The 21420-nt window shown below is 41.5% G+C and overlaps 1 protein-coding gene across 1 annotated transcript in view; it reads right to left on the bottom strand.

Moving 5' to 3' along the window:
* The window catches only part of GALNTL6 (polypeptide N-acetylgalactosaminyltransferase like 6), a 2999321-nt gene that overhangs the window by 2181670 nt on the left and 796231 nt on the right, over positions 1-21420 (bottom strand). The window contains exon 3 of the mRNA XM_069631416.1: positions 7689-7796. Within this exon, the coding sequence (XP_069487517.1) occupies positions 7689-7796 (108 nt within the window). The remainder of the gene's footprint in view (positions 1-7688; positions 7797-21420) is intronic.

Here is a 21420-nt window from a genome sequence, read left to right as displayed (position 1 = left end):
TACGTTGAATGACATACATTCTTACAGTTTCATCGCATTCGGTGCCACACTTCATTTGTACATGCACTGATGAAATTCACCATTCTGAGCGTGTGCCCTTCCATTTCTGTGAATGGCTGTTCATCCACTCTCTGAAGCTATTCATGAGCTTGTGTGCTCTGTCACAGTGTGTGGTTGGTGTACTGCCCAACATCCCTCAGCCCACATGCTGTCCCCCATTCCTTAGCTGAAACACTGTGTCCCTTTTTTGATCCTGTCTCTAGTTGCTGAACCTTTCTATTAATCCGCATTTCAGACCCATCTATTATCTCTCCTCCCTGAGCTTGTTTGTTTCCCCCCTCATCACTGGGCCCGTGCATTTTACATTGACCATGTGTGCTGCTTCTAATCCCGTGATCTGTGCACCAACCCCTATCCCTGCCCTATTGTTAACCCATTCCTGGAATGCAATGATCTCTGCTGAATAGTTCGAGAGCGGAATTGGGTTGCAGGTCCCCAGACCACTTCATGACATGTGCGTCTACCTCCTATATTGAATCTGTTCTGTTTGTGAAAGACACAAGTGGCCGAAAGCAACAATGTGTCATTCGTTCACAAGCACTTAAGAAGGGCAATATACAATTTGAAATATCCACCAAATTGTTTTAAGTTATGTAGATGTTGTTTTTATTGGATATGTTAATTTACATTGAAATATGAACAGTAGCTGCCATGCATCGCGATTAATCACCACATACCCTGATTTGTTTTCTGTTTGTGCATTCAGCATTTATATGTTTTGTGACAAGACAGATTAGGTCTCTGTATTTAACTCAAACTGACAGGTACTTAGGCGTAAGATGCTAAAGTGCTTGCTGAAGACTGTACAAGAAAAGTTCAGAAAGAATAAGTGCCTGTCAAGGACTTTTGGCATTAGCAGGTCCATGGAACGGTTTTGCTCAGGAATGACAGGACACAATGATACACGTCTTTTGTTGACGTTGACAGTCTGTCTATTCTCAAAAGATATGATTGCTGATCACACAAATACCTCTGAGATGTTATACAAATGCTATTAAAAAGGCAGAACAGGGTTTAGAATTGCTAAGATGAAATAGTGCCCAGAGAACACTGCATAGACCTATGTTGTGCCCATGTCACTGTCCCACTAAAAATACATTCCCTTGTAATGTTTCATTGGCACTTAAAGCATTTGATAATGGAAAGCAAACGACCATGTGTTTTCTTTCTCTTTACACATCTGATTACACAGTGTAAAACCCTTGGATTAAATGCATTTTGCCCACCTGCATTTAATTTTATTCTGTTTTTTTTTTTAAACTCCTTCAATGTTAAGCCCATGGAGACCTTCTTATTAGGTGAAAGCAATGCACAATACTAGGTGCTAACCAAACCTTAGTGGTTGCTTTTTTAATTTGAAGATGGCTATAAAGCATTAGCCACTATCTGGAGAACGGGCTAATGTGTGTGTGAATACAGAGAAAACCTGTCCAAACAGTGGTATACAAAATGATGATCTCAGAAAATGTAAGAGCAATGGAACGGCAACAAATGACCAATGCCAAAGAATCATGTATGTAATGCATAAGGATGTGATTTAAAATCTTTGTCAAAATGGGAAACAGTAAAGTGCTGAAAAAGCTAATACAGGTTATAAAGGTTATATATATTAACCAAAATTGCACAACAGAAAAAATAAGGAAACAAACACAACTTATTTTCCTTGAAAGACTCATGCCTTCCCTTTTTTTAAAGTAGGTTGCCAGAGATGAAAGAATATTAAACTGCACAAGGATGTTGACAATGCACAATGTGCGGAAACAAGTTTGAGCCAAATTCTAAGATTGTCTGCAGGTAAACGCATTACCTCACAACTGAGCTAATCTCTGTGGAAATGGAGAGGACAGTGTCAAATACCAAGCAGAGATTGTCAACCTTAGTTTCCATTAGAGGAGGTGAACCTGAGAAACCTAGCCTATAATTTAGAGAATCCTAGCTGACCACAATCTGGAAAGAAAAGAAGCTCAGTCTACGTATAATGTGCATATGTAAAAGAAGGGGTAAAAAGAACCTAACACATTTGCTAGAGGGGGAGGGGGATAAAGATTAAACACATATGGAATACAAATAGCTGAAGGTGAGTCTGTGAATATATTATTTATGAAGAATGGGTTTGTTTTGATCTAACCCAGCAGGTATGAGGTAATGTAATAATGTGGGCTGGCCCTAAGTGCACTGTAAGCAAGCTACAGTAGTAAAGGAGCTAGACAAGACGTTGGGCCTCATTCCAAGCTTGGCAGTTCCGCAAAGCAGTTTCATTGATATTTGAGTACTAGATCCCAAGTGCAAAGGGATTTTCTTTCAAAACACGGAACAGATGGAGTCCACTCAAAGCACATTTATCTGTTGCAATTCCATGAATGCAACTTATTTTGCAGGAAATGGAATTACAACTTTTACTGTACTGTCAAATTCGGAGTTTGACCTTGGAGTGGAAGAATTACCCTCCACTTCAAATCCAAAATCAGCAAGTTTAACTCACAGTAAATCTTCCCAAAAATTCCCATGGAATAATTTGGACTCCAAAAATTAGGATTTACACTGCCTACCACCACCCCGATGGGAGGTACCAGTAAAGGAGTTTGGCAGTAAATCAGCAGAATTTCTGCCATTTTGCTACCAAACTGATAATGAGCATCATTGTGTTGGTTAGGATGCAGGAGAATGAATTGAGCTTTAAGAAGCAATATGGATACAATGACTTATATCACTAGCCATTCGGATATGGAAGGAATGAAAAAAGCAGATTTAGCAACAAAATCAGCAATGGAAAAAGAGATACGTCAGTGTCATAAACATGTGGGTGGAATGATAGATTAACCAGTATAAAATACATATTTTTTTTTTTTTAATAAAATACAAGGAGGCCACACGAGACTTAACAGCACACTGCACAAACATGGATGCCACGAGAATGGGCAACATTATATTATGGACTGACAACAGTATAGAGCTCAGAGCGATGCTCTGTTCACGCCTTTGATTTAGGAGAAAATGTGGAAAACAAGATTGACATTTTAAGGGTGAGAGAAAAAAACGTGCAAGGGAAAAATGATAAGGCTTTGTTACAATATCTATAATGGAAACAGACAGGGGTGTCTGCACATGATACCATATGCAAGGGCATGCATATTTTCAAATATGATGGAAAATGTTCCATGAAATATTAACAATAGGAAGAATTCTAAGATCTTGAAGCACAGCAAAGAGAATGGGAACATTAATGATGTTGATGGTAGCGTATGTGCTAAAAGCCAACCAACACATTCAACATTAGTTGTCATATTGAAATCATGTCAAATTGCCACATGCATAGATGGTGTGATCTTATGAGTCACATGCCTACTTTCACATAATATGGGATTGAGGGGCACTTAGAAAACATGTGAAACTGAATATGAACAAGAGGTTCTGTATTTTCTTTAAATATATGAGCTTTGCAATATCAGTCTATATCTTGGGAGATGTATCTATACTACAGCGCTAGCAGCGGCGACGGGTTATGGTTAAGTTGAACTCCGCACAGAAAGAGCACGTGTTCAGATGTCTTTCTCTTTGAAGGCGTTCAATGAAACTGAAAGATCTCCAATTGATGAAGAAAAATCCATTCATAATTGTTTGTAAAAACCATCCAAAAAGCTTACGAATAGACAACATTGCATTAGCGATATGGCAAGCTTTTGGACCTGTTCATGGGTCGAAAAACAGAAATTGCAGAGCTTGGTTGACCCTCTTTGTCAATGTGTAAAAACCTGACTGAAATTGCATCTATTTGACTGCTGGGCAGAAAGCCATACTGATTTGGTAGACTGAGGCTGAATATTTTCAGTCACAAGCTGAGGAAAATATAAATTCTTACTACTATGGTCTGCGTTCTTCATTACACCAGATTTGAAAACAAGTGGTACGAATTTTGGTGTGTTTTGAGGTGAACTGTGAACTACATGTGGTTTCCATAGGTTAATGTGATGTGTGGTCTGTCAGTGTTATACACTGTGAAGTGCACGCATTTTACTGACAATATTCAATAGTTGTGTTTGACGCTTCAGTGTTCATTTATTGCTTTGTGATTTTAAATACTCAATAAACTATGTATTCAGTTTCATAGAATTCCTGTAGCTGTTTCACTTTGTATATTCAGTTAGTAAGGCTTGTCCTCCTTCCTTTCTGGTACAATACAAAGGAGAGGGACACCTGTCGGTCATAAGTAGTTCTGAAGGAATGTGACATAAGTAATATCATAATTGTGCAGTGTAAGGGTGCAGGAGAGAGAGGCTGACATGGTGGTCACATTTTTCACAAATATTTATTGAGAGGTTAAAGAGAAACCTACGCGCCCCTATCACTATGTGGGGTGTTATTGCCTCAAACAAAACTAAAAGTATTGTTGGAATGTCTGTCAAACAAATAGTCAACGTCCTGTGTCCAAACCTATCTCTAGCCCTTACACTTTAGAACTAATGAGATCTTATAACACAAATGGTCTTCCACCATGGGAATGACTCCCTTCTCCTGGTGGATGCCAAGATTTCTTCTTGGTAACTGTCCAAAAAGTTCTCACGCTTGGGGGACTGACTGTTGACTGACCCTGACGTCGATATCTGATTCCACAAAAGTTCAAATAAAGTAAATAAATCCTGATCCCGGAGAAGTACGCTCTTCTCCTGGATTGGGTATGTACTTTGACATCCTTTCACAGGACCAGGGAGAACAGCTCTCTTCCTCTGATGCCCTCCATTTCCCCTGGTTTGTTTTACAGTTTGTAATTCCTTCCAAGTGTAGGCATACTTCCAATCTTTCTCATTAGTATTCTATTTCTCTGGCTTCCAGACCCTTTTCACACTCCTTTTGTCGGGGTCTCAGGCCCTTCTATTGTGTTCAGATGGCTTTTCCACCCACTGCATTGAGGAAGATTTTTTTCTCGTTATTGTTGGGGTCCTTGACCCTTCTCTGGTCATCAGTAGTTTGGGGTTGGTCGATGACACAAGGAAACCTTCCTTCGATGAACACTTTGTACACTTCACTTGCCTTGATGTTGGGGTCATCAGTACTTCCCTTATGAGTAGTGGGTTTATGCCTGCCACCGCAGTGAGGATGGTGCCCTCTTGTTGCTGGTTGGGGTCCTTAACCCTTTCCTGGTGGTAAGTGGACATACTGTTACTGCCACTGGGCAGGGGAAGAAGAGATGTGCTCCAATATGGGCCTTTTGTGGTCCTCTGGGCTCTGTGGTTACCAAGGGATTGAGGGGAGTTAGCCTTAGCCTGCTTTACTTGTGCCATTGTGACCTTTCTGGGTCTCACGCACCACCCGTCACCTTTATTTGGGTGTAGGTGCCTCACCAGGGCTTCCAGGGACAGCAGTTCTCAAGCTTGTTTCTACATGCTCTTCAGGCTGCCTTCTGCTGTCAGATGGCGACTCCACCGGCAGCTTTCCTCCACTCATCTACCAGTTGCACATGCACGCTCCTACGGTTCTCCTTGGACACTTCCAGGGCCAACTGCTGACATCCTCCATTCTCTCCTTCCTCAGATCTGCCAAATGAGTTTGAAATGTCCACATCAGATGAACTCTGCACTCCTAGCATACCCCGGCTGGGCATTACACATTACTCAGTCCATTGTCAGTTTTATACAATGTACAAAGATCTCATTCGACCCATTGTATAAGTCCCTTTTCTCTCTCCTGGTCTCAATCCTCATGCCTCCTCAGGGTCACCTCGTACCAGTTTTTCTATAATTAGTGATCTTCATGGTTCCTATGTCCTTCTTTGTCATGGTACTTGTGGTCACACTGTGGTCTTCTGTATTACAGGTATGCATGAGTCTGTTGTCTTAAATGAGCTTAGCAGAGGAAAGAGGAGCTAGAATATGTGTTGGTGCAATGGTGTTTACCTGGCCTCCCGATGATGTCCTCCCGCATTAAACTTCCCTGAGGGGGAATATTGGGTAGTGACCACACCTTCTTAGTCCCTTGGGAAAGGTCTCCCTCCTAGGCAGAAGTGATGACACCTAGTGACAAGTCAAAGCAGGTAATTGGAATGTTACATGCATAGTCTGAGTGAATGCTCTATGAATGTCAGTTGGGAGTTGACTGGCATAGGAGATTGGGGAAATATTGTCTGTGACTTACCTGCAAAAAAAGTTAAACAAAGAACTTGCTATCTTTGGTATCACAGTACCCAAGAAAGTGTATGTTGAGTTTTAATTTTGACTAGAAGGCAACACAAATCAAAGCTCAAACTGACCTGAAAGATGATTTGTCGATGTCAATTAGCTAAATACCTGCCATAATGAGCAGTACGTGGCACTAGTCAAGTAATGGTTGCTTTACATACTATAATTGGTGAATGCCAGTCTGTTTTTTAATTGTCTAAACTGCAAAGTTAATGATATCCAGTTGTTTTAATGCAGAATATTCATCAAACCCTTTTTTTAGTGCAGAAAACAAAATACTGTTACTATATATAGTTACACAATATAATTAGGTGGTATGTTTTGAAAAAGGGATAATTGTTTAATTTGGGAAAAGGGTTCGTCTGGATTGTTGAATCCACGCCCCCTCCCACATGTCGCTGATGCCCTGAATTTAAAAACAGAGACATTTGTACACACATACTGCTAAAAATGAGCAGTAAAAACGCGTGCAGTATCCATAATTGGGAATAAACTTAATATGATTTATTTTGTTTTTGTTTTACTTTGATTCCGCTACAAGAAGCTTCTTCTTTCATAGTCATACTAAAGAATTGTTGCTCATCTGGAAAACTCGTTTTTGAAATATTATTTATATGTGAGTCTTTTCAGCTACTATAAATTCCACTTGGTTGTATGCAATAACATCCACAATTGGGCTTTGGCATTAATTAATGATGGTTTAACCAGTTTCAAAAAAGAAACTACTAATTTCTAACAACTTTGCAATTGAATCCTGATTCCAAGTGCAAGAAACAGTTATGAACAATCCATTACGAATACTTAAAATGGAAGTCACTGTGATGCCCTGCTTGTTATAAACATATGTTGTCATGGACCGTGTTTCAGTTTCAGAGCTGAAATGTATCGATGCTTTTGTAAGTATTGCACTGGTCACAAAAACATGGGATGTTTCCACAGAATCAAGTCGGGAGACGTCTATTAGAAGTCTCATAGAAGGATTTGGCGGTCATTTCAGGATGCATGGCCACTCGACCTTGCAATGAAGCAGAATGCATTTTTAAGTGGCCTGCTTAACACATTGGGCCAACAGTAGTCTACAGAAAAAAAGTGTGAACTCTTTCTACGGATGCACACGTGTTCGGAGCTGTGCTCCGAAAGTAACAACCTGCCTTCCATTCAGAAATATGACATTCTATTTGCATAAACGCCAGCCCATTTCATTAATTCATAAAGTCATTAATTAACTCATTGCCCAGTGCTGATGTTTTCCATCCGTCATGGGTTAATGAAGATAACGTATATAGATAACTGCGCATGATATATTGCTCTAGTAAGAGAACTCTTCCTTGCCGCGCTATGCTCTATGACTTTCTCTCTAAATACCAAAGGCACTATCCAGACTGCATGCCATCTGTCCAGGGAAAAGGTGACATTAGCAAAGATCTACACGCAGATAGAACTCAAAACACCTACCTGAGTAGACCTCGGCGTGCAGGGCTGGGGGTTCTTCGCGGAATATGCCTGCAATAATTGTTTTCTGTTCTTATCGTCACCAAGTACTCTGGAAAGCAGGGAGCAGAGCTGGGATCGTAAAGGAAATCACAAAAGAAAAAGATGGTTGATTTTATTACCAAAGAACATTTCATTTATGTTTCATATCTAGAATCATGTCAATATCTAAGTCCAGAGTGCAGAAGATCGATCATTTGTATTGCTTGTTCTCATTGCCATTCGAACTTTATGATATAAAGTCTCACTCGTTCAGTTTCTTAAACTGTGACGAGGCATATTTTCCTTGCAATTCAAGAACACGCTTTAGTAAGGCATTGTATTGTCACTTGTTTCCGAAGCCCACAGCAACATCAACGAAAGAACATGTTTAACTTATTTATGACACTTATGAGAGGTGAGTTGACAGTCGGGACTTTCTTTTATTATTTAATGCAGCATGAAAGGACTAGCAGGTGCATCTGTGGTACACATCTGAGGATGTGGGCCTGGACTCTGAAGTCAGGAAAATCATTGTTTTCATTTATTATTTCTTAGTGACATACTATATTATCTTGGTTTATTTCATTCATTTCCATCTGTCTCAGATAAAATCAAATTACACAAAGGTGTTTATGCTGTGGCACATACATCAGAAATGAAGCGCCACATGTTTATTTTGAAGCATTATGGAACACAGTTAATAACTTCACTTCCCAGACCCAGACATAAAGAGATCAAGAGGCTACTTGAGGTACGCCAACCAGCAGAAATGTCCTCCAACCCTTAATGCATTACCATGGGCATATACCTACCAACACGTATTTACTCCCACTTCACTTTGTGTACTACCTACGAAATATTCCTTCCAGGAAATATTTCTTCCCCATTTGCCTAGCGGATTTGTCAGGCTGTGATATTGTAATCAGACAGCCAGGCTATACCAAGGGCCCAGGATGGTACTGACCGGTACAGACTACAGGATGGGCATTTAACGCTATTAGTGCCCCAGGTTGCCAATCCAGTAAGCCAGGGTGCTGATAGCGGTGTCTTTCTGTGAATGAACAAGATGCTTTGCAGTGTCCTATGAACCCCATCACTAGTCGAATGAGCCACCAAGGGTTTTGGTGCTTAGCTACTACGATCATGATTTTACTGTTTGCTTCTCTCCTTCTTGCCTGTTTGGGAAATCGAGTTACTTCTAGTCCTCTTACTTCTTCATGCTTCATGCTCAAGATTGCATGCATCACCTACAAAGCAGTCAAAACCAAAACTCCACTCTACTTGATCACAGAGTTCCCCAAAATCAGCACCCCACCAGGAGCCACACTTTTACCAGGCTGGAAATGAAGAACTTTATGAGTGGAAAAAAAGAAATAACACTAACCCTGCCTTTTCCTGATATGTACCCTGTTTCTGGAACCGTTTACCAATGCAGATAAGACTGATCCCCTGCATCCTACTCTTCAGGAAGGACATGTAGTCCCTACTCTTCAAAGAACATCTGTCATTCACTAATTGCTCCTTAAACCTATTCCCTTTATCAGGGAATGATAAGATATGATATGGTACATCTAAAGCACATTTTGAACCAATCCTGGTGTTGGCTACGGACACTGGGCATTTTTTTTGTTTGCTTTTCACATTAAAAGTATGGACTTAAATTTCAAAGCATGCAAAGTGCAATCGTAGGTCTGTCTCTAAGTGTTACGCATTAACTTTTAATTTTAAAATGAATGACATGTACTGTACAGCACAACATGGAGCATAACGGCACACATAGACAACCCTGTAGGGCATAGTTAGTAAATGCACTTGGGATGAAATAGTCAGAAAAACCATTCTGCTTTGACACCCAGCAACGAACAATCAAACTCACAGAACTTTACTTTCTTCACCAAAATACATAAACACATTGGGTCTCATTTACAAAGAGTTTTTAAATGGGATTTTACTATTGGAAAACGTTTTTGTAAATCAGGCACATAAGTGTTCGGAGAGCAGCGATCTGCTTCTAGCTGCAATTTTAAAGTTTCATTTCATGCAGGACTACTGCAGCTTTCATTTTCCTGCGGTTAATCAAACGATATCTTTAAATTGGGTGAACTCCTGGTATTTACGTTGCTAGTGCAATGAAGAAAAAACTATAAAGATGACGAATTTACTATCACGCACATCAACTTGTTTTTAAGGTAGGTGAGGTCACTCATAACAGTGTAGATGACTCACTCTTGTGACTGAACAGCACACTCAGAACTTTACCTCGCAAAGTCATGCTCTCACACTAACACACACAAGGTTGTGCTAAAAAGCATAGCATTCCACAGTCAAACTCCTACATACCAAATCCATTCATTTATTTTTTTTTACCAAAAAAAGGAAACAACAATGTCAATTGCCGACCCTCCAGCCCGATCGAATAGAAGTGAGAGAAGTGCTGGCTGCGGATTTGCATTCAACCCCGAGGTCAGTACTTTGCATCTCAGAAGGGCTGGCAGAGCTTTGCATCCTCCTGAGACCGATCACTTCATAACCATTACATTGGGTAATATTGACAACTACTATTTAAAGCTTTAAAAAAACACGAGGTGCAGCACTGAGATACTAATATGCGTTTCTACTATTAGCCACAAAGATATATACAACTCAAATTCAGGCTTGGCAATAGTCGACGGATACATTTACCTAAGCAATCAATTTTTCCAAGAACAGGAAGACATTAATTGATCACAAAAACGAAACAGATAGCTCACAGATGTAATATATCACTTCTGAGATGAGCTGGTTTCAACCTGCTGGTCATTGGCTTGAATTACAGCACAAAAACATGACAATAACTGTGGGAGGTTATAGTAAACATGTAACACATTGGGCCTCATTACACGGACGGCGGTAAGGGTTTACCGGTACCGGTATTTTACCGGTACCGGTAAAACCTTACCGCCTTACTACGAGGTCCCTTTACGGGTTGGAGAATTTAACGCCTGCTTTTTGAAGGCGTTAAAAACCAACCCGCAAAGGGACCAGGGAGCTAATTACGGTACCACAATTTGCGGTGCAGTAATTAGCACCTTCCCCATTCCCATTATGCCCTATGAGGCGAAAATGGGAATGGGGAAGGGCAATGGGGGAAGGGGGAATTACCGCCCACCAACCTTGGAATAGGGCGGTAATTCCCCTTTCCACCAAGGCGGTGCCGGTATTTTACCGGCATGGACCAAGGTGCTAATAGCACCTTGGTCCACCGCCTTCCGTGTAATGAGGCCCATTGTATGATGTATCAGTAGTAATTATAGGAACATGTCCCTACTTCAAATGCCTGGTGCCCAAAAGCACACAAAGGTATTATTTCTGCTGCACACTGTGTTTCTGACCAACAAAAAATAAAATTGTGTTCCTGACATGAATGCTAGAGGCACTAGAGTTTAGTCAAATATACAGTGCATTTGTGATACACTATAACAATTGTCTTCTACCATGCAGCAGTACAAGGATGAGTTAAGGCTAAATCACCCATTTAGCCCTCAGACTTCTACAAACAAAGAGCCAACACAATCATAAAGGGAAAATAGGCACAGTTAAGAAATATACCTCCTTTGCATATTGTGGTAATATGGGCAGATGGAAGGCTATACTCACATGAGGGTTGTGAATGTGATCCAGTAGCGAGCAATATGAACAGCTAAGTATAACAGTCCAAAATAAAGGAATATCCAATCAAGGTTCAACTATATATACATTGCAGGGCCTGCAGTAGCGGCCCTGTAGTTATGGTTAAGTTGCTCAACCCACAGTATGAGCACTTTTTGGGTGGCTTACTTGCCCCCCCTCGACAAATCCTCACAAAACTTTGCAAAAGAAGTGTATGGCCCATCAGATTGATCCTGCAAAGTTTGTTGAAGTTTCGTCAATAGGAGGCAAAGTTAAATGTTGGGTCCCAAAATGTGTGTTTTTCTCATAGACGCAATAGAAAACAAATATTGCTCATGCCTACAGCCCAAACCGGTGGACGGATTTTCACCAAATTTGCGGCAGGAGAGGCAGCTTGGTCCAAAATGTGTGCTTTTGTAAATTTGGTGTAAATCTGTCCAGTAGTTTTATTTTAAAACTACCAAAAAGTTGGTAAAAAGAAATTAGTGATATCTGGGTTCGGTCTGCTGACTCACTTCCCTATTCGGTCCGTGGATGGACCTCCGATTAGCCCAGAGGGCCACAGGATGTCCCCCTAAATAGGACACACCCGCTAATTGGATGGTGAAAAGTGAGAGATGCATCCGATTTTTGGAAGTGCCCGCCACGTTGGATCCGCGGACAGACACTCGTGTACACAGACAGTGCAGTGGGGGAAATGTCTGGAAAACAAATCTTTGGTAATTTGGTGCTGGAAATAGCGGTTGGCAGGGGTGTGAGAGTGGAACAAAGATGATATGGGGCTGTTTTTGTAGGTTGAAAAACGCTGGCCAGGTGTCGTAGCAGTCCACGGACACTGCAGTAGTTTGCTATCAGTGCCGTGGACGGATGGCCTGGAAAAGACATTTGGGGTTATTTGATGGCTGGAAGAGGGTATAGAAATGGTAATGAAGTGGAATGAAGGTAATGTGGAGCTGTTTTATAGTTGAAAAAAAGGGTTCAGAAATGCAGCCGAGTCCCCGGTGGTTTTCAGGGGGGTCAGGGTGAGTTTTATTAGTTGCTGGTTTATGGTAGGTATTTTATATAGTTAATTGTCTTGTGTTGGTTGAGGGCAGTGGCCAGATTCTGGGGGCCATGACAGCAGGCCATGGCCCCTACCTAGAATATGTGCACTGGGCACAACCACCACAGCAGTAATATGTGTATAGTAATTATAGGTAATGCAGTAGCAGTATGGCCAGAATCACCATAGTACGAATATGTGTGCAGTAATTGTAGGTAATGTAGTGGGAGTACAAATTGTTTGTAATATGGAGGAATGATGTAATTGAACTGTATATGGTAATTATTATTGTTGTACCATTGGGGATAGTGCTCATAGAATATGTATTTGATTATAATTGCTGTGGTTACTTAGTGTTGCAGTGTTATGAAGCTGAATCTCTGGTTTATTTTATGTGGAAAAAAGAACAGTACAATTGGTTAAGCATGATAGTTCAAAAGCTGTAGTGGTATACAGTTTTCAATATGCATTTTCTTTTTTGGACCCTCGTGAACAGTACATTGTAAATACTATATTTGGTACAACATTAGTGTATGACGCACTGCTGTTGTATTGACATTAAATAATAATTGGGCCTCAGAACAAGGCAGGCGGTAGCCGTGCCTGTATTGTTTTTTTCTGGTGCCCCGGAATGGGCAATTACCGGGTCATTACGGCCTTGCCGGACCTGGTATTTTCCCATTCCTGGGCACCAGGAAATATTCTTCCCCATTCCCATAGGGCTCAAAGCGAATGGGGAAGCTCTCCCTGGACTTCACACGGGCAGGACTTCAACTGTCACTAGACTGTGTGGCATCATATTTAAGTCAGAACAAATTGATCATCGATCCAAGGAAATCACAAATCATGACCATTACTTATAAGAGAAAGATGAAAAAGTATGTCTGGGTAAATAACAAAGTAAGAGTTCTGGAGGTTGATCCTTGTGCTACATAGGGTACGTGTTCTCTAGCAAAGGTGTGCTAAGAAGACAGAAAAGGAAAATGATGGGAAAAGTAAGATCTTGCACCTCACTGATGAAGTCTATAAAGTATAGGTTGTGCGCTTATTCGCTTGTCCCTCGAATAGAAATCTATTATGTAAAAGTGTCTGCAATGGTTCTCTAAGGAAATGAATCGGTGACCTTCAAAAATAGATAATATTCAGACTGCCTGGAAGAATGTATTCTTAAAGTAGTCCTTTGCTTGCCCAAATCAGTTCACATTAGTATTTTTCACGACAGGCCTCTGAAAAGCCATGCTCATGGGTTTGATCTGGCTCTCTGTGAGAGAAAGAAAGCCTATCGTAAAGAGATCAGAAAACTACGAAAATTACCAATAATTGAACAGACTAAAGCGGTCAGGTCTGCCAACACAAAATATCGAAATTGGACACGGTCAAGGAAAGCTGCACTATACCAACTAGACAGTGAAAGGTTTTTACAAATATGTTGTAATAAAAACTCTGGTTTGATCTGGGAACTGCTGAATAAATGTAGCACAGCACCACAAATGTCCTCTCAACTCAATGGTGTTCCTGAATCTGTGTGGCTTAAACATTTCTCCACACTATATGACGATCCTAAGATGAGTAGCTATATTTATAATGGCAGTTCTGCAACAAGTTGGGAGCTGCATTATACTGAAAACACCATCCAGACCCTCATCAAAACAGCATCCTCGTCAAGAGCAGCAGGCCCTGACGGACTTACAAACTGGATGTTTAAACAAAACATAAATGAATGGGCTCTCATTCTTAGCAATGTATTTTATCACATTTTGCAAACCAAAAGCTTACCAGACTCTTGGCGCTCATCCGTGATTATCCCGATTTATAAAAAGGGTGATCGCATGGACGCCAAAAGTTATCGTCCGATAGCGCTATTAGACGCCCCAGGGAAGTTGTTCACCAAGTTGGTATTAAGAGATTTTAATCTCTGGTCATCCATAGCCTGTCAACGTGATCCAGCACAAACTGGTTTTGTGGCTGGTTTGGGTACTAGTGTTAATTTACTCTCTTTAAATGCTATTCGACAACAAGCCCAGTGTAAGAGACAGCCCAGATATTTTGCATTTGTGGATTTACATTCCGCCTTTGATTCGGTATCAAGACCTAAACTTATCAATAAGTTAATCAAGGCGGAGTGTCCCTCCACCCTTATAGACATCATTTTTGCTTTGCATTCCAAAACTAAGATCTTTGTAAGATTAAATGCTGAAGGTCTTTTATCATCCCCTGTTCAAACGTATAGAGGGTTAAAGCAGGGATGTAGCTTAGCGTCAGCCTTGTTCAATTTCTTTATCAATGATGTTCGGTGGATCTTTACTAAAATAGTGACTGACGCTCCAAAGCTAAATGGTGTCAAAATTAGTGCCTTATGGTATGCAGATGATCTTGTGCTTGTGTCAAAAACATCTAGTGGCCTACGCAATCTTTTGTCAGCACTATGCAGTTATTTTAAAGAAAATGAATTAACTATAAATACTGCTAAAACACAGATTGTCACATTCATCCCTAAAGGTCTACACAAGCATTTGTTAGAATGGCAAATTGAGAGAATTCCCATAAAGATAGTTCCAAATTATGTTTATTTGGGTGTTATTTTTGACGGCTGTCCCACATTACATTCACAGTTGAACAAAATTAAGCAGAAGCTAATTATAGCAATCTGTCAAACTCGAATAATTGTATCTAGGTATGGTAAATTCACACTCAAAGCAGCCCTTCTATTTTGGAATCAAAATGTTGTTCCAACTATTCTTTATGGCTTGGAAACGCAAATCATACCAAATGGTTTTCTTAATCAATTAGAATCCAAATTTTGGCGAGCCATTCTACATTTACCACAATGTATTCCGGGGGCGATGATGCGATATGAATTGGGCATAATTTCATTAACTGCCCAATATAATTGGCGCTTATGCATACTGTTTCGTAAGTGTTTGCTCTCAACACAAGACAATTCTGCTTTGTCATCTATCTCCAAATATATAATAAACTCAGCAGAAATATTCCCAAAACAGTGGTCCACAAATGTTCTCTCTGTTATGGTGAAGGCCGATATTTCACTGAGCCTTTTATTAGACCATCCACAGAGAGCAAAAAAGAAAGTCCAGATGAAGGAATTGATTGAGACCTGTGAAAAATGTTTAACTTATAAAGATTTTGATACTGCTATATTTGGACCTAAACCATATAAAGACACTGCCTCGTACTTGTGCTTGGCTCCCTCCTCTGTTATTAGATCTGATATCCTGAGGCTGCGGTTTAATATCTGGCCCACTAGGGAAGTCAAACTAAGAAGGAGACAAATTACACCAGACCTTAATTGGTGCAGGTTTTGTCAAGATACAGCAATTGTTGAAACCTTGCAACATTTATTATTGGACTGTACAGCCCCTAAACTCTTGAGTTTAAGAAATATCCACTTTTCCAAATATTTTGCGTACTTTGCACAAATAGACCCAAGCAACAGATGGGTCGCTTTGGCTGCAACAGAATGTATGGGCATAAGGATTGCTACCAGTAATTTTTTAAAATCCTTAAATATGGAATGACCGATATACAGTATATTAAATCAAATGTTAACACTTGAAAGATGGATGTAACTGTAATTGCAAATGTATGTTTAATTGACTTATTGTTCATGTCAGTGTTTTTACTTATGAAAGAATGAATTTTTGTAATATGTATAAATTGAAAAAGTTGTTGTAAATGCAACTATATTCAATAAAAAAAAAAAAAAAACATTAGTATTTTTCGATTGGAGCTTGGTTTACAATCATGGTGGGCACAATACATGAACAAATCTATTTCCTTGTATAAGAAAGGGGCTAACGCAGATTGTTTGAGCATGGGCTCATACTGGGGTACAGGTGGAAAACAGACTCAAACGCATTCCTTCAAATCTTTAAGAAACATTTGGCCTCATTACAACTTTGGCGGACACGGTATGAACAGTGCCGGTAAGGGACCGTTCATACCGGGCTGCCACATTACGAGTTCTGCAGCGGGTCCCGCTCTCTACGCCTGGTCATACCAGATGTGCAGAGCGGCACCACTAGCAGAACAGGACGCTAACAAAGGTCCTGTTATGGGGGCTCAAATGGTATTGGGGACGTACTGGGTCCGGGTCCCGCGAATGGGAATTACCGGGCCTGCAAAGGTCGAAATGGCCGGTAATTCTCATTTTTCGTGACCCGACCCGGACCCGAGTTTGGGGGTAGCCATGCCGGTAAAAACAGCATGGCTACTTCCAAACTCGTAATGAAGCCCTTTGTGTTGGTTTTATGAAAATTGTCAACCTAACTTGCCTTGATTCTCAGTGAGTAATGCAAAACAAAGTGGAAATGTGGGATAAAATAACAGACACAGATTATCTTGGAAGGTTGAAATTGTATTTGTATTTATTTTATTTATATAGCGCAGGCCAGGCCCAAGGGCAACCAGGCGCATATCTTAGTCAAACAGTTACATAATATTTACAGGTAAGGGAACAGTACATTACATATAATCACAATAGTCCCGACCGATTGCAACAAGTAAACAGTAGGTGTTACAGATCAGACATAAATCATCAGTGCAAGTAGGGTCCCAGCTGGCCCATTCAATAAAGAGGAGCAATTGTTAGTAGGAAGTGACTAACCAGAGCTTGGCTTTGTGTTTGAATTGGTTGAATGAAGGTAGGGTTCTGATCAGAAGTGGTACGGTGTTCCAGGACAGGGAAGCTGGTGCCTCCAGCAGATTGAAGCTTAAATATGGGGATCGCAAGACCTTGGTTTTGTACAGATCTGAGCGCTCGTGCTGATGTATAATGAGTGAAGCGCGAGGCTAGGTATGAGGGAGCCTGGTGGTTGATGCATTTGTAGGTGAGGGCCAGTGCTTTCAAGGAGATCCTTTGGGCGACTGAGAGCCAGTTGAGGTTCTTTCTGGTTTCTGAGATGTGGGCAGATCGGGGGATGTTAAGGGCTGCTCTAATGGCATTATTTTGGGTCGTCTGGAGTTTATTAAGATTACCCTGGTTGGTGCCCTGGTACAATGCATTACAGTAGTCCAATTTGGACATGACCAAGGTCCTGGCCAAGGTGATGCAATTCTGGGCCGTGAGGAAAGGGCGGCAGGCTGAGATCAATTTGCAAGTGTAAGCAGACGCGGAGGCCACTGCATTGGTTTGTCTAGTGAGTGTCAAGGAAGCGTCCAAGTATATGCCCAGAGCTTTGGTGTCTTTGGATACTTTAATCAGATTGCCATCAATGTTGAAGGAGTCGAACAGGTGACTTAGTTTGTTATGCCTGTATAACAAGGTAAATGTCATTAAGGGCTTTGGAATCAGTAATGTAGTCACCAGTGATGGGTATGAGTATCTGGATGTCATCAGCGTAGTTAGTGTAAGTGACACCCAGATAGTCAAGCATGTCAAATAAAGGTTTGGTGAAGACATTGTAAAGAGTTGGGGAGATGCAAGAACCCTGCGGGACTCCACACGGGACTGGTGTGGGATCGGCCGATGCGGTAGGAGAGAAAACTCTCATGTGCCTATTGTCAAGGAATTACCTGATCCAATTGGATGCATTGTCAGAGAAGTGGGCCGTGACTTCAGATGCCTGCATAGTATTTGGTGATTGACCAAATCAAAGGCAGCTGATAGATCCAGTAGTAGTAAAAGGGCCAGTTTACCGTTGCCTTTAAGGTCATCAATTTGAGTTTTGAGATCGAGTAAAGCTGTTTCATTCCCATGCTTAGGTCTGAAGCCGGATTGTCTTGAGCCAAGGAGGTTATTAGTTTCTAAGTAATTCTGAATCTGCAAGTAAGCTGCTCTGTCGAGTATTTTAAGTAGGAACGGTACGGTGGTAAAAGGTCTATAGTTAGTTGGTATTTCAGGGTCTAGTGTTGTTTTTTTTAGGAGGGGGATAACCCACGCGTCCTTTAAGTTGTTAGGTACCGTACCTGTTAGGAAGGAGGAGTTAATGAAGGCAGTTATAAAGGGAGCAAGGTGGTGTGCTGCTTCCTTGATGATGGGTGCTGGACAGGAGTCGCCTTGGCAGTTGGAAGGTTTTAGATTGCGAATGATGTTTTCGACCTCAAGGATGGTGAGTGGGGTGAAACTAAAAGGGGTGTGAGTAAATGGGGCCGTTGGAATATGGGAGGGTTTGGTGAGGGGGTTGGAGAGTAGGGTATTTTGTTTGGCGTTCATTTTAGATTGCAAAGTGGTAATTTTGGTGAGGAGGGTGTTTTGGATGTTATTGCACCATTTGCTGTCTTTAGTGCAGGTGTCAGGCGCCAGGGATGGTGATTCCAATTCTTTAAGGATTTTAAATAATTCCTTAGTGTTGGATTCCGCTTGAACGATGCGTTGGTTATAGGTCTCCTTTTTGGCTTGTAGAATCGCTTCTTTGTAGTTATGGGTAGTAATGATGAGGCGATCTTTGTTAAGGTCACAAGGGTGACTCTTCCAAAGTGATTCAGCCTTACGTTTTTCTTTGCGTAGAATTCTTAGCTGCGGTGTGAACCAAGAGTTCAGGTGGGCCTGTTGTTTGGCTTTCCGTAGTTTGAGTGGTGCTATATTGTCAATGGCTTTGAGCAGTGTTTGATTGAAGATGTCTACTAGGGCTGTGGGGTCGTTATGTTGGGACACGCATTTGTTCAGGATGGGAAGGATGAGAGGGAGGAGTTTATCCTTAGTGATGTCTTTTTTGTTCCTAGTGGGAATGGCTGGAGCTATGGTAGGAGCAGTGTGGGGGTTAGTCGCTGGTAAGTGGAAGATGATGATGTGATGGTCGGACCAGGCGCAGGCGTGGTTGAAGCTTATGGTTGTGTTGCAGTTAAGGTCAGTAATCCAATCGAGCGTCCTGCCCTTAATATGGGTGGGTTCGTCAATGCGTTGTTGGAAGCCTAAATTAGCTAATGTGGTAGCTACTTCAGAGGCCAAGTGATCCTTAGTGTTGAGAAGGCCCAAGTTGAGGTCGCCTAGTAGCAATACCTTCGAGTTGGGTTTGGTATTGACGGTCAGAATGGCCGTGATCTCATCTATGAAAGAGCCAAGTGGTCCTGGAGGTCTATAGATAAGGTGGATGGTGGCAGTGTTGGTAGGAGATAGGGTGAGTTTCACAGAGAGGGATTCTGCGGAGCTGAGCTCAATGTTGGGGATGGTTCTGAGAGTGATGTTATTTCTGTGTAGAAATGCGACTCTACCTCCTTTAGATGTAGTTTGACGGTCCGCTCTAGTGATAGAGTAACCGATGGGGATGGCGAGGGCAAGGAGTGGGCCAGAGGCAGCATGTAGCCAGGTTTCCGTAATGGCTAAGAAGTCGAGGTTTTGAGTGGTGATAAGGTCGGAGATGTCCAACGCGTGGGCTGTAAGAGATCTAGCATTGATGAGGGCGCCCTTGAGTTCTTTGGCAGGGAAGGTACAAGGGGGTGGTGGTATATTCTGTGTAGTGGAAGTGTTGTGAGTGTGCTGGGTGCTCGCGGCACAGGGGGCACGGGGCAATCTGGATCCCAGTCTAAGATTCCTGACTTGGAGCGTGCACGGTTGATTGGGTGTGGGTTTGGTGGCAAAGTGATGGAGCCATAGGGCAGGGTCATTAAGGTATGCGTTGCTGAGGGGCATAGTGAGAGAGAGTGGGGTGGCGTAACAGTGGTTAGACTTAGCAGTATTGTGGGTTGGGGGGCAGAGCAATGTGGCAATGGTGAACCCTACTATGGTAACAAGAATTGGGTGGCTGGCAAATGACAGTGGCCGCATATCGTGAGCCAAGTATTGAAATGGTGGCCTTTTATATGTACCAATCCCTGATTGTAGATTGTATTTGAGGACATTTCCAATTCATCTGTCCCGGTCATGGTACTTAAAGTTTAGATAGAACTGTCTCCCCACTCCGGAGGTAATCAGCCCGAGATTAAAAATCCCTAAGGAACTGAGATTATGCAGACTGTGTAAGAAAAAGTGCACGGATATACTATATCATGAGGTGATGGAATGCTAGCAGACTGTAAAGTCTAGGATAGCATTGCTAGGACCACATGTGCATTCAACTTCAGCAGTAATGGCAAATCGCTCATGGAACAAACTAATGACGGGTACACAATTGGCACTATTAATCTCCCTTTTCACATTTGTAATGCAAATATTTGAGGAACTACACAATATTGTGCTTCAAGTTTATGACATTTTACAGGGTTTTTGATAATCGGAAAGTGATGTCGTGTAGCATTTGGATATACATCCAGATTTTTTAAAATGTATTGTAACATAGTTTTGTCTGTTCTAAAGGTTCTTTTCTGATTTATGCTGCTAGGACATGCAGTATTATTGTATTTATTGACGAATATGCACAGAATTTGCGTGTTATTTGTATCTAAGATGCAATTGTTCAATGTGTTTGCTTTCTTTTGTGTAAGGTATTATTTGTACCATAAACACAGTTAAAAAAGATAGAGGAGGAAAGAAACAATATATTGGAATTTTCCGCCCACTGTAAAGACCACCCTCTATCTACACTACCCCATTCCCTTCTCAATAGAATCAAAGACACCACCCTGGTGTGAGGTTACTCTTTTTGAGGATTGGAGTGTCCTTTGATTCCTGTTGCAAGAGGAGATTCCTGTGGACTGGCTGTATCTCTGGGAGGGTGGTACCTGCCCTTGCAAAGGAACAAACAAAGCAATCCCCAAAGGCTAAAGGCTAGCTAATAGCAACAAGGACAGTCTGTCTGTGTGGAATACACATAGCCGTTCAATATCTGAACTGGAATCACAGGGCTGACACATGTTTAATATTAAATTGATGTGGCTTGAATAACTATGCAAGATGCTGGCCACCATACCCTAAACTCATGTATGGATAACATGTACAGTTTAGTGTGCAACCAGGACAAACTACACAAAGGAAAGTCGTTTTTGGAGAAGGGGTGCATATCTTAAATGCAGCCCTGTACTGCAGAGACTTAGCTGTCACTGCAGCTTTCAAGGGGGCAACTGTGACCCCTGAACTTTCTCAGTGACACAGGATACCAGGCACAGCTTTTGGCACAGAGTTTATGAAAG

This window comes from Ambystoma mexicanum, chromosome 6q, assembly GCF_040938575.1.
Source record: "Ambystoma mexicanum isolate Mex_15411 chromosome 6q, UKY_AmexF1_1, whole genome shotgun sequence".
Taxonomy (NCBI): Eukaryota; Metazoa; Chordata; class Amphibia; order Caudata; family Ambystomatidae; genus Ambystoma; species Ambystoma mexicanum.
This window is presented reverse-complemented; position numbering and strand designations above follow the sequence as displayed.